Source organism: Nyctibius grandis, chromosome 15 (assembly GCF_013368605.1).
Source record: "Nyctibius grandis isolate bNycGra1 chromosome 15, bNycGra1.pri, whole genome shotgun sequence".
Taxonomy (NCBI): Eukaryota; Metazoa; Chordata; class Aves; order Nyctibiiformes; family Nyctibiidae; genus Nyctibius; species Nyctibius grandis.
This window is the reverse complement of record NC_090672.1, coordinates 7764223-7779187: the sequence shown is the minus strand read 5'-3', so window position 1 is coordinate 7779187 and position 14965 is coordinate 7764223. Positions and strand designations below refer to the sequence as shown.

The following is a 14965-nucleotide window of genomic DNA, read 5'->3' as shown; positions in this document are numbered from 1 at the left end:
CCTATAGATACGCCCCTTCCTACTCCTGCCATATTAATAATGCAAAAAGAAGAGATAATATGAAAAGCATCTGTAAGTACCTTTTAAGCAGCTGACGTATATTTTTGGGAAACATTAAAGTAGTATTTGATTGTATAGTTTTAGTTAATATGTTAATTCACTACAGTGTGGCAGAGAAAAGTCTAATTACATACCATTGTATAACTGCTCTTTACCCCAAGATTAACATAATTTATAAAAGTGAATTACTCTGATTTAATCGGTGTAATGAAAGAAGTGGTAGTGTTTTCTACACTGGTATCCCAAACATGTAGATGAAAACAAGCAAAAGCTTTGCAAGGTTCAAGGTTACTAATTATGATTGCTAAACACTTTTTGCCAGGTAATAACTCTTAATTGAATAAAATGTTTAATTAGGCAGAAATAAGTAGCTATAATTTAAAAGGTAAATTGAAGAGGGTATTGTGGGATGTCTCTATTAAAGGCATTGCAGAAAATTAACACTTTTTAGAAGAACGTGTCTTTCCAGAATCTTAACTCCTCATTTCCCCCTTCCAGTTTTCTGTTCTTTCTCATTTAGCCAGTGCAGTTGTTGAATTTTTCCTGTCATTGAGAATCCTTCATACAGAGGAAAGATGACATTTGAACAGACCAGTTTGAAATTAGCAGCATGTAATATGATGCTGTTAGAATTCTTCACAATTTTCATTTTTTTATATGTTTCAAGATTTATTAATGAAAATTTTAATATATTTTACCATCTTTTGAATAATGGTAATACTGTCTTACTCTCAGGGATATATTTCAGCTGTCAACTTTTTGCTTCTTAAGAAGAAATCAGAATACTTTCAGTTCTCAAATTTGAAACCATTGTGATACTGTCTAATATTACTGCAGTCTGGAGATTTCTGTGACCAATTACTTACATGAATGCCGTTCCATACTTTGTCATTTCTTTGGTGTCCCTGATTTATCTCTCAAAGCCTTTATGACTTCACATTTGGCTTTTATGTAGAAGCAGAGGAGGTCATGTGGTTATCCAGAGGCATTAGTATGGTAATTTTCTTCAAGTTGAGTAGGTGGAAATAATTAATGGACTGCTTTATTGATGTACATAGATAGCTGATTCTTTCTGTGGTTTCAATTCCCAGCTTCAATAAAGTAGCTTGAGATTTTATCTGAGGGACCAGTAATTACACAGGGCAAGAATAATTGCTGCACAAATACAATCTGATTGTGTTTTACGCTATTGCCAGGGCTGATGTTAAAGCTTAAATATATAAACAAGGATCTGCTGCATGAATAAGCTGACTCCTTTTATTTAAACTCATGAACTCTAGAGTAACTTAAACTCAGAAAATCTGTGCTCTTGAAAGTTGATGCAAAGAGGAAGTTATAGTCTTAGCACAGTGCAACACAGAAATCCAGGCTTCTGGATACACCTCTGATCCCATACTGGGAAAACTACTGCCTCCGCTCACAACATGGATGCAGGCTGTAACATGCCCATCAACACACACTGGAGACAGTACCATTACCTTATCTGCAAGTCTGCTGTACCTACAGAAGGGCATCCTTAGCGGACACTGTTCGCTCACTGCTTTGCTCTAGAGGGGGGAGGCTTGTATTTATTTGGGTAAATCCTTGGTACTCATCACTAGGAGAACATCATTCAATCCTTGCTTTATTGTTCTAGCTGCTATTATTTCACTGTTGTTATGCATAGGTTTGGTAAAAGCCATCAGAATCCCTCATTCTATTGTGTCATGCTGATACTAGAGCATCTTCATATATCTCAATATAAATTGTTCCCAGTAAATTGAAAAAAAAAAAAAAGAGCAGTTGCAATAAGATACAGACTATGTATAAGGCTGTCAGAGATTTTTGCATAGGTATAAAGTATAAGTAATATCAGGAGAAGGTGAGGGGGATAACACACACACCAAAAAAGTCTGTAGTCCATAGTGTGCCATCATATAGAGGAAATAAACTTTGAATTCATCCAATTTTCTTTATGTTATGAGAAGGTGGAAGGGATGACATTGATCAGACAAAAACTTACCACCTTATGTCTATTTAACATGTTTGCAACAAATCAGCTCTCAAGCAGTATAAATTTAGGGGGATTTATAGACAAAGGCAGAGATAACATGATCGGTATACAGAAACTTTTGGCAGAATAACCAGTAGCTAGAGAACCTTGTTAAATGAGATTGTAAGCTAGTATGTGGGCTGCATGCAAACCAGGTTGTAAGAGTAGCTCCTGTACAGCACAGGAACCAGGTTGCTGTCTAAAATGCTTCAGATTTCCACACACAAAGATGCAGCATATTCCCACTCATGCATGACTAGATTTTTATGGAAATACAACATAATTGTGGGGAAGGAGATACTGTTTCATTAATGACAACCGCTAGTAGAACCTTGTCTGTTAGCTAAACTGGAATAATAAAATAGTAAATATTTTGATATGTTTTCCTAGATTCATACACTAATTTCTTTAGACTAAACAGTTAATTCAGTACTTGTGTTTAATTTAAGCTTTGGTTTCCTACATGAAGCCTCCTTGGATTTTTCCATTATGGTTCTGAATACTTTTCTTATTACTTTGAGCATGTAGGCAGCAGCACTAATTACTTTAATTAAATGTAATCAGACATTAATATTGCATAATATCCCCATCCACTAGTTAACTTAGGTGTGCAATCTTAGGTCAGTCATCCTTAGTTAACCTTCAACTGGAGCATACACAAAGTCGTTCTGATCACTGGGGTAAGCTTACCACTGCTGCACTTTCTTTTTGTCTAACCATGCACAACAGAGCTAGCAACAAGCACGTACTGGAGAGATTCTTAAGCACGAGCTTCCTAGGCGTTTAGAAAGGAATCAAAGATTGCAACACAGACTTACGTGCCTGGGTGACAAGTCTAACCTTTGCAGTGCAACATCATGATATTGGAGCTCCACTTTCTTGGCTTTCTGGTGGTGGGCTGGTGTGACAGGCATTGCACAGAATGCAAGGCTTCCCTGTCAAAAACAGAAATAACATTATAAAACATCCCCTCATAGCAGCTATCTTCCAGTGCAGCTTTTCTGGGAGGACAATCCCAGTTGCATTATAAATTCTTTAAGTAATATGAACTTGAAGATAATGGACCGCCCTGTTTGGCTTGCCATTTTATTGCACTTATGTCTAGCTTGTTTGTTTATTTTTAAAAAGCTTGCTAAAGAATTGTTTTTACCAATACCAAGAGAATTTCTGCCCAGAAATTTTTTTTTATTAATACTAGAAACCATTCAAGCAACAAATTTCCCTTTTAGTATTTTCCCTCTTGAACCTACAGCTCTATGGTTTCATCATTACTTTTTTTTCTCTTTTAAATAACAACACAGCCTGATTTCCACTGAGAAATCCCCCTATCTCAATTAACCAAAACTTTTATTTTAGACCTCTGCATAAAGAGGGTTTTTCTCTCCGACAAAAACTGAAGTGAGATCCTATGGTTTTTTTCTTAAGAAAAAGCACAAATAATTGTGTTCCATTTTATTTTTAATTACGATACATTTATGTTATTCCATTTCAAAGCATTAGCACTATAATTTAGCATTCTCTGGGAGCTTCTGTAGACTTGTAAGTCTCCAATGGAAGTAGGAATTGACTGGTAGGGTTGAGGAGCCAAATAAATTTTTAAGACCATACTGCCTCTTCATTTTTCTGATCACACAAAGCTTCACTTATTTTAAAGGCCTTCCATCTGACCTTCTAGGGGGTGAGCACACACAGGGTTTATTATTCAAATAAAAGATTACTGAAATAATTTGATGTAGGTATCTGCAATTCCAACCATTTTGGGTGCTATTCCCTGATCTTTGCTTTCCTAGAGCCATAGAGCATTACACTATCATCCCTCCTTACAGATTTCATGCAGTACATACTAAGAGTAGTTACCCATTTTGGGCTTTGCATGTGAGCTGATTTGATTGTCCATGTCAGGTGTTAAGAAAAGATATTTCACCCCTGAATTTAAGGTATCACTAGCATATGTTCACTCCAAAACTGTTCAACTAGGGAATACAAGGGAACTTTAAGCTTTGCTAGCCATAACATGTCAATTATGGCTGTACCACTTGGATCCCTTAAGGGCTGTTTGAGCTCACCCACATGAGTAGCACCTGTAGATGCACAGACAGGCTAGCACAAAGAAGAAAAGGCTTCAGCTGAAAATTCAGGTTTCAAATATTTTCTAATAAAAGTAACATCTGTGGACAATAGCTTATTAACTACTGGAATAGGCAGATACTCAACAACTGCAAAACACTTTCCATCAATTCTGTGTAGATACTCATGATGAAGTTTTGCTGTGCAAGCAATTATCTAAGAAGAACCCTAAAGTTTGTTTGCTTTTGTAGAAAAGTTACATGAAGCTATATATTAACACAACCAAAGCTTTACACCTAAGTACACTCAAAATTTGAGGGAAAAAAAGAACTGAGCTGTTCTGAACTGAACATGATAGGAAAACACTCACCAAGATCAGCCATTTTCATGAGGTACGCTACTCAGAAGATATTTTCCACCTGTCTCTCCTCCAAGGAATATCTTCTCAATGGGTTACATCTACCACAAATGCAAGGTTCAAATCCAACCAACACTCTATGTGGCTCCTACTAAAGTATGCAAAAACTACAAAGAAAACCAAGCATTCACACTGCAACATCCTGCATACAATTAGCCTCAGCCACCGAAAAGCTTTTTATAAGCAGCTGAGGGATTATTTTCAGCTCCACCCTCTGGGCCAAACACCTGTGCTCCTGCCCCAAGGACTCAGACACATGCTCCTTCCATTAGCCTGAGTTTGTAGACTTTGCCATACACGATTTGTAGATTAGAAGAATGCTTTGAGGCTCAAAGTTTATGAAAACTTTTAACAAAATGTAAAAAGAAAAAATAAAGCCAAAAAAGGCATCAGCATTCACACCTGTGAAATTTCCACCTGCTACACAAAACGATACAGAATAATTCTGATGAAGTCAAAGTTGCCTTATATACTTATGACAGGGACAAAGTGTGCAGACACAAACTTAAATGTGTCCTTTGTGTATCTTGTTAGTTGCTCTTTACTGATTTAGTCAGAAATTTTCCCAGCATACAAAGACAAGTTCAGGTTGATCTTGTCTGTAAATTGCAGACTAGATGCAATAGGAACCTTCAGCCTGCAGCTACCTGATGAGAAGCAGTATATAGTTACATCACATTTTTCTTCTTTTCACAATTAGGGGCACAAAATCTTTGAAAGTAACTCAGCTTCTCAAAAATCAGGCATTCCTCCATGTTCCAAGCCATTGCACGTACAGGGAAGGAACTAACCTTCACCATCAGAATATGGCTTTTCCAACAAGAATTTTTTTAGATCAAACTTTGACTAAAGAGAGGTTTGGGTAAATGGAACAGAAATTAGCAGAACCTGTCTAGAGAGCAGGCTTGTTCTCTGGCATAACAATGTGTGAGCTTCCCTTATAGTAATGCTGGGGTTTTTAAAGAATTCTACTAAATATGGTTTTAAAAAGTTGAGTAAAATGGAACGGTTTCAGTCCAAGGACACATCATATGTATGCAAAATTAGCGTAAGGACTAATGAGTCACATTCCTGTTGCTCAGTATTCTATAATACTAACAGCGAAGCAGCTGTTTGTAACTGAATCTGGGATTGTATCTAGGTACCTTCAAAAGAGAAAGAAAAAAGCAAACCTTCCTTCCTGATACAAAAATATATGAAACAATATGTTTTGGTCTTTGTGTATGAAGTTTTAAATTTCGCGTGCTAGATGAATTTGCCTGTTTTCAATTTCAGTGTATGTATGCAGACAGTATGACAAGTTTAATTATCTGGCTATCTGCCTTGCACGTATTTCTCTAGTCTTTCCAGACTTTTCTTAAACTTGAACTTTTTTTATATTTTGCAGTTCCCTCGTTTTGGGGTTTGGTGAACTCAGCTTGGAATCTTTGCTCTGTTGGGAAAAGACAGTCGCCTGTCAATATTGAAACCAGCCATATGATTTTTGATCCCTTCTTAACTCCACTTCGCATAAACACAGGGGGAAGAAAGGTATGTGTTCTATCATGTTCTGGTATAAAAACAAGAAGTTAGTAGACTTACAAACATTTGCTATATTTGATATTTCTAAAGCATTTATACTTTTATCTCAGTCATCTCTGAGGCAGAATAACGAACATAGTGCTTTGCAAATCACTCAATTTCATCACTGCTGGAGAGAGACCAACCATACATTTTTAGGTGTCTTCTAGCACATATTTATATTTTCATATTAACTGTTACTTGAAACTCTGCTGTCTGGAAGAATAGCATCTCATTTAGAAACTCCACATTTATAAATAAATCTGGTGTTCATCCTGAGTGGCATTTTAAAGGTGCTATTCTAAAAGTGTTGTTTAAGATGGCCAGGACCTTCTTTTATTCATCTAAAAGAGGATGAAATTGCAGTGCCATCACATTAAGGGGTAGGAAGGGATGAATGAACTTCTTTATGTTATGAAATAAAAAGGAACTATGAGATATATATCTGAGCTCAGTGGGGAGCACTGCTTAATTTCTGTAAACCAGTTACCTGTTTAGTTCTCAGTTTCCACATCAGCAGACCAAAACTGCTCCAAACCATTCCATTACAGAATTTATGACTAAGGGTTCCACCTTAAGTCCATACCTTTCTAGCCAGTTCCTTTAGAGAGTTTATTTTATTTCAGTATTAGTAACGGAAGGCATTTTAGTAAACTAGATTGAGACTTGCCTACAATTATTTAGACCACTTGGGAATAAAAAAATAGTTTTCTTGTTCCTAAAGAAAAGGAATGGTCTGAAAGGAGAGTATGAAGGACAGCATCACTGTCTTCCTACCCCGCAGCCTACAAGGGGAGAAAAGTAGTCTTTGACCTGTTACACGGCAGGTGACTTAATAGTTACTTCTGATCTGAGGCTGAGAAGAAACTTCTTCCCATTTCATTCAGGAGCAAAAGGGATGGCAATGCAGTTTGCCAAATATTTATACCTCTTTGATCCAATTTTTCACAATACAGTTCCAGTAAGCAATAATATATTGCTTTATGTGCTGTCCGACGATTGCCGTGTGGTATCAGGTCATGCGATTTACAGTTCAAGCATCATCAGATGTTATTCTGAATTGTGCTGTGGTATTTTGTATGTTTGTGCTTCTCTGTTTCCTGAGAAAGTGGCTTTTCAGGTCCTGAAGGCTGAATATCATTGATACAGACAATTGGATTTCAAGATCCAGAATCTTAGCACAAGGTATTTAATGAGTTTACATGCAGATACATTCCCCAGAATAAATGCTGCTCTTGAGGGAACTCCCCAAGTTTCAGTTCTCTCAGGCCCAGCTTTCTCTCTTGATTATCCATTTTAATGAATTTAACATGCAGCCTATTTCAGATAAACAGCCCTTTTTAATAAACAATACAAACCCTTATTAATATGAAAATCACACTCCTCCACTCTGTCACAAAGCAAAACACTTCTACTTTCTCTGCTTGTTTTGTTTGCATTCACATAAGCACCAAGGCAATCAGCAACAGGACAACAGAATAACTTTACTGATGAGCCACTGTAGTCCAGTGACATTTAGACAGCAACTACTGGGCGTTTCAGTTTCCAAAGCAGGCATTTTCAGACTGTCATGGATGATAGCAGTGGATGAACACACCACCTCACTTCTCTCTGAGCTAGTCCTCTGCTGGGATTTCTTTCTCCATTGACCTGTGCTGGCAGTCTCTCTTCTCCAAGAGCTCTGCCTTTGGTCTCCCAAAATTTGTCCCCTGACTTACCCGTAACCCATCTGCCGTTGATCTCATCATTCTCTGTGGACTTTCAGGGGCCCTATTTCCAAGATTCTTTAAGACTGAAGTACAGGTCTTGGCCATACTTATTTTTTTCCTCCTAAATACATGTTAAGTAATAGCATTTGCTTTAGACATTAAATGCATCCCTGCCAGTTAATTAAACGTTGTCATGTAAGTGATGCTATGCATTACTAATCGTTTTAGGTCATGCTCAAGGATTTAAATTATAGTTTACAGCAAGTAAAGTTCTGTTTAAAATCACTTTATTTTTAAGACAAGGAAGGCCATTGTACCTGATGTTGACCTCTGGGGAAATAAACAAATCGATGTCTGTTGGCCAAGGACTGTTATATACATTCTCTAGCTCAGTGTGAATAAATGAAAGTTACTCAGTAAGATCCATAAGTCTGCCTGCTCATATGGGACATTAATGAATGCAATCACGTATTATTTAAATTAATATCTTTATAAATAATTGGTTCATTCTATGCATCACAAGATAATGGCAATATTTAGCAGTTTCTAAACTAAAATAGGATAGGAGAAAAGAGATTTATGAATTGAAATCAGTTAAATGGTTTCTCTGCCAGCTAGTTCTGATTCCATGCTGTTCAATCAATTCAGAGTATTACTAGCATTTTTCTCAAGAGTGCAATATATGACAACTGCCAGGCTTTGCTTTGGTGATTACTAAAAGGACAGATACTGGTGTGAACCATATTTCAGCACTACAGGAATATAAAAAATGAATTGTTAGAAATGGTCCAGGAGGAATGGATAGCAATAAGACATCAATGTCATCTGTAAACTGATTTGTGATGAATTTTTAGAGGACTTAATAATATGATGTTTTGATTTAGAGTGGCTTTAGAAAGTCAAAAGTCTGATGCAAACACCAAAAACTTTAATGAATAAAAAATGAAATATAGTATTGCTGCTTAAATAACTGTTTAACATTTATAATACTTCTATAGTACTGCATGTTCTCAGATGTGTTAGTAAGTGATCCTAAATGAAACAAGCAGGTTAAAGTAACTTGTTTATTTGTCCTCGTCCTTTAGAACAAGAAAAAATGCTAAGTATTATTTCAGAGGTACTTGCAAACTTTGCTGTTAGTAGAGCATTTATAGGGAAAAATGTATATTCAGGATCTAGATCTGTCTCTATACAGGGACTTCTGTGTCCTTGTCACTTCAGTGATCCTTTCTTGACATTGAATCAATTTGGAATATGTGGGGACTCAGATGTGCATCTTGGTGTGTTCTAAATTTCTGGTTGTCTGTGATAGTGGAGCACCACTGAAATCGTAAAGGAGTCCTGAATGGGCACAAGAATGCCTTTCTACAGCTTCTTCAGAGTATCAAGGGGGTTTTGCTCCAGTATAACTACTCTGCTTGATAGTTAATCTTGTCTGCTGTCATAAAACAAGCTTGCTTGTCTACCACAGGACACTTCCTAGGAGATCCTAGATTTGTCAAGAAGTGATTGAGCGGGCTTACTCCTCACGCTATATTGTACCCTGTTTTAGAGCTCAGGATATGCTCTCGTACTGGCAGCAGTACCTTTCAAATTATATGTTAAACTGTATCTCAGTTGCGGTTGTGTAGTAATTAAATGCAACCCATGATATCCTTGCAAAGGTGGGGGTGCTAACCCTGGAAAAACATTCAATGGGATGTTATTCGAAACATCAAGGGGATCTGCTGTTATGGAAATGGGGCAGTAGATCCATTAGAAGGTTAGAGTCTGAGATATTACTGAAGCTGGGCTAACTGGCACTAGCCAAAGGTCTTGTCCATTGCTTTCTTTTTTCCCTCCTCAATTGTTTATTTCAGTAAGTTGCTCTCCTGTTTTCAATTCCTAATGATGTAGTTTCAAACAAAGACTGGAGCAGCAGCTGGCCTCCAACTACTAAATAGTTTGATGTATTCAAAGGAATTTTCAACAGTACCAACTTTGTTCTTTTTCTATCTTCTAATATACATCGTGCATTGTTTTGATAGTATCTTATTTGGATTTATTTCATCCTGCACTTAGGTCTATTTATAAACCTAGATATTTATTTCAAGCCTTGCAGAAGTAAAAGTAACATATGTCTTGTCTCTGTACTTGATTCTGTACTTGGGGCTATAACCACTGATATGAAAAGGCTGAAGATTTTTTTTTCTCTCATACTGATTCTGCTGTCATAGTAAAGGTGTGCAAGTCTCCTAACACCATATGCTTTAAATGCATTATAGTTTTGTATTTTAGCATTGTTAAAACACATTTCCTGGTCTCAGAAGGATGATTCATTCCTTGCTTTTTTTTTGTTACAAACATAAAATAATAAATGCATGACATATTGAAACTTAGTAAAATATGATAATATTTTCTTGAAAGCGGGTATTTTTGGCACAGTATCAAAGAAATGTTTGTTACTGAGGGCCTGCTGTAGTGGATGGGGATGTTCCATGTCATTTTGTACACAGAAGTTGAATCATATTCTCAAAGTCAAGATATCTGGGGAAGATGCTAGCGTACATAAGGTTATTGTTCAGCTGCCACCAGTTCATCTGAGACAAAACACTTGCCATGCCGACAAGAACTAATGAGAATCCACATACCTCTCCTTGTGGTAAATCCTGGCCTCAACATTTTACAATTTTGTGCTCTCAGTTCAATGGCAAAAGGGTGCAGTTTGTAAAGCAGTTTTTATGGGCACTGATTGTGTTGGGGTAGGTACTTCATAATAGACACATGTCAATTCTGCTGTAAGCTAGAAAAGACGGGGATAAATAACACTGCTGCCAGGGTGAAATACAAATTGCTGTGGCAGTCAAATGTGCCATTCAGAATTCTGAGTAGCAGTCTGGTGTTAGAGAGAAGTGCAAGTTCATTGTTTTTCCTCCTGGTACTGTTAATCGCTGATTGTTGAAGATTGAAGCAGGCACGGTTTGCTTATAGATAGGAGAATTAAACTATGTGTTTTAGGATTAGATGTTAGAAAGGAGCTTAAGGGAAAAAACTGAAGCAGTGGTCAATGAACTGTATCTAATAATCAAAAACAAATCTGTGGATCAGCAGCTCCTCATCAAACTGGGATCTGGATGCTAAAGCAGTGGGAGTATTTAAGCTGCGTGTCACTCAACAGGCTGAGGAAAACCATCAGTAGATGATTCTGGAGCAGAGGAGGAAAATGTACATAAATTGGGGGTAAGAAACTGTTCTTAATGTAAGGGACAGTGTGTATTGCAGGGGGTTGCAGGCCTTGCAAGAAAATTGGAAAGAGAAAATAATCCTTTTGCATGTACCCTTTTTTTATTTGGGATATGTTGTTCTGTACAGAAAGTGACAGAAAATCATAGCTCATCATAGCATTGCTTAGATGTGGGGTAGCCCTCTGTGTCACTTAGGTGAGCGTTTGAATCTGTAACTGTTGTTTGTTTTATGTAACTTCCAACTGAAAGCAATTATAGCTGAGTAGTTTTACCTCCAGCTTCTTTATCAAGTTGTTGCTTGTGTTCCTGAACACGAAACAGACCCAAACTATCAATGTAGCTCTGACAATGGAAATTTCAGCTTTTAAACCGAAAAAAAGAGAAGGAAGTTAAACTTGACTACCAAAAATCATTGGGAAGTCTGTTTTAACTAGCTAATGTAAAGATGATGATTAAAATAAAGAAACATTTCCTTTTGTAAACTTGCATAGAAGAACAGAAATAAAAAGTAGAATATTGAAACATCAGTAGAAAATGCCAAATACATACAGTCCCATTTTCATGAGTCTTCTCTAGGATCCCGTTCATCTTTCCTGTCTCGATTTAGAACATTTGTCCTATAGGGAAAATAAGTGTGTGTGGATGTATGTATGCCTGTGTGTGTATGTGTACAAGACTCTTAGCTTACCTCCTTTTTCTAAGGCTGTATCCTATCATTCATCATTTCAGCAGTCAAATAAAGGTGAATCAACACATAAGGTGTCTTCTGCAGTCTTTTTCCAGAATTTTTCAGAATCCAAAAACTCACTGTAAGACATTTGATTAAAGCATCAGTCTGAAGAACCAGCATCATTTGTAAAGAAAGTCAATAAACTGTTCATTTTTTTAATTTATGTTTTGTCACCGTTGCATCGGCTCCAGGTCTGGATAGTGCTGTGAATAGGTAAAGGGATGGGTTCTGTAAAGTTATCTTGAACTTAAATCTGTATAACTTGCATCATAGCTTAAAACCATCTGAAGGAAGTTAATGTGGGTGCTTATATACCCCGAGGGGATTGTTTCACAAGGCAGTTGGAGCATCTGAAGTGACTATTAAAAGATAATCCCGTTTTTTCAAGAAAGATGACTCTTTATTTCAGTGATATGAACTCACAAGATCTGACTATCTCAAAGCCGCTTTTGGGATCAAGGTGAAAACGTACATCATATAAATGTAAGTAGTGCTAGTCTCTAACCTGTGACATACTGCTCGGAAAAAATACTGTACTGCATACTGCATTCTTATTTATTTTAACAACTCAGTGCCACCTGTCTCAGGGAAGCTATTCAGCAGAAGAGGATGTTGCATAGAATACGCTAACTTACATGGCTTGTCGCCACATAGATACATTTGAGGTATATATTGGGGATGAGGAGGAAGGGGAAGAGCAGACTAGGATTAATAAGGAAAAATTGTGTTTCTTCACTTTCTTTGGATGTGTAGTAAAAGGAATGCGTGTACCCTTTACTCCCATATCCTTTCTTCTGTGCCCCAGCCAGCAGCTGGAGGCAGCATATCAACATCATAATTTGCTACTAAGAGTATGAAATCCCTCTACTTGCATTCTGCAGTCCTCCATTCCCTGCCACACAGTCAATGCAAAGAAATATATCGCAGATACGACTTTAAATCACAGCATCTTCCAGGGCTATGCCAAGGGCAGCGCAGCTGTGCTGAGCTGGCACTTAAAAGCCTTTGAAGATACTTTGCCTTAACCAAGTATTTCATCTAGTCCTGTTTTATCTAGGACTGTTTAAGACCTCTAGCCAAAATAGTGTCCAAATGTACTGTGCAAAGAAACTTTAAAAAAAAAAGGATTAGAATGTCAATTATTTTTAATCACACAAATTTACTTTTGATATCATCACAGCCCTTCCAGATAAAAGTATTTTTGTGTTTAGTTTTGTAAAGCATATTATTTATATGGTGGACATTAATAGCTACTTTTAGGTGACTTAAGCTTTTGATGCAAATATACATTCATGATCTTTTCTTCCAGTGTGTTACTAAAAACTACAGGCTGCCATGGCTTTGATAGCCTGACAATGGATTGGGTTGTAACTCCCTGTTTGACACGTATGGGCCTATTTACTAGGTATTGCTCAATTAGAAGCACAGAAATGTCTCCTGGTTTGATTTTCCCCGGGGACAGATTTGAACACTGGGGAGAGAAACTCTTCACCCGGAACCTCACTACCAGGATGGATTTGGCATGGACAGAAGGCAGTGATACTGGAGAGATTCTCGGATTCACTAGCCACCCAACAGTAAATCCATGCCTCTAAATCTCAACTTCTGGCTTAAAACTTTGGCACTTCATCTTGTCTATTTAAAATCTTCTCAATGCAAGTAAGCCACTGTCTACCCATGACCTGATGGATGTTGTATCCAGGCTTTTTATAGTGCTTACACCACGCTCCTTTTATATATATATATGTATATGTATATGTATGTTTACAGAGGATATTATTGGGAAGCAGAGGGATGTATGCTAGCATCTATGATCAAATTTCAGATGAAACAGTCCTCTATTATCGTGCAAAGTTTTGTGCCATCTACTTATCCGTTTGTCATCACCCAAATGTCCTCAGTCCTTGAGGTAGCTACATATTGGTTGTAAATGATTTTTGTATCTTGTTTGACCTTTTGGAAGGCCTCTTTGTAACAATTCTTCTGTTAACACAAAGTGTTCCATAAACAGAAGAAATAATGCAGCCTTGTTTCCTACAGTGTCTCATTTTAGCTTCTTTATAGCCTCTATCCCCCATTATCACTTCTCCACTACTCCACAGATTCCCTCCATTAGAAGACAAAGGCAGAAAATGCTGTGGCTATTTCCAAGTTCCTTTGTGCCAACCAGTCTGCAAATGCACCTGCTGATTGCCCCGTTGACTGCTGCTAACAGCAGTCTGTAATACCTGAGTTTGATCTGCCTGTTCCTCAGTACAAAATTGGTTTGGTCCTTTCTTCTACCCAGTTTTCACAAAACACCAAGATATCTTCTTCTTTGTCGAAGTTGGATGAAACTGGCCAACAGATACTGGACTTAGAGCAGGGAAGGTAGGAAACAGGTCAAAAACTAGTTTGTTACTATTATAATGAATTATTTGCAGTATCTTGTGTCATAGGCATCTTATTGCAAGCACTGTGTGTCTGTGAAGGCAGGAGCTATCGAAGCTAAGGACTTACATAACAAACAGGGAATTTCACGGGTAGATGTATATTAAAGAAAGAAATTGCATATCCTGTAGATTGCCACTGTTAACACCACTGATTTGCATGTCAGTGTTTGGCTGCTATTTTCTCCAGCAGAAATGCATCATTTTCAGTATCTTTGAGGGAGTACAGCACTGACAACTCAACATCATAAGCAAAATAAAGTTAATGAGCTAATAAGAATGTAACATTGCTTGAATAAAAATCTTAACAGTGTACCCAAGGAGTGTCTCACCCAAGGAATTTTCATTCTTTTAGAAAAACTTTGTTTAGAAGATGCAGCAGCATTTGAACATAAATGACATGCTTTTTTCTTATTGTTGTGATAAATTCAAGTTAGGGAGCTAAGCATCACAAAGCCTTCTGAGGACCACTGCAAACTGCAATGCAAGGGCACGTGTAAGAATTACTATACTTATACTGAGCAAAGTCACAGCTAAAATCCTCTTACAGCTATGTGGTGAGTCTCATAGGCCAAAGGTGCACACAAGAGAATCTGTTCAGAAGTACCAAAGCTAGCTCAGAGAACAAGCAGCACAGGTATCAGCTTAAATTATGAAAACAAGAGTATCTGGGTTGGCACTGCACAGCTGGTCTGGAGCTCAAACAGCCATGGTGGGCATCTCTGCATTCGTCTCC

General features: G+C 37.4%; 1 protein-coding gene across 1 annotated transcript in view; it reads left to right on the top strand.

Moving 5' to 3' along the window:
* The window catches only part of CA10 (carbonic anhydrase 10), a 185465-nt gene that overhangs the window by 68563 nt on the left and 101937 nt on the right, over positions 1-14965 (top strand). The window contains exon 4 of the mRNA XM_068413434.1: positions 5965-6107. Within this exon, the coding sequence (XP_068269535.1) occupies positions 5965-6107 (143 nt within the window). The remainder of the gene's footprint in view (positions 1-5964; positions 6108-14965) is intronic.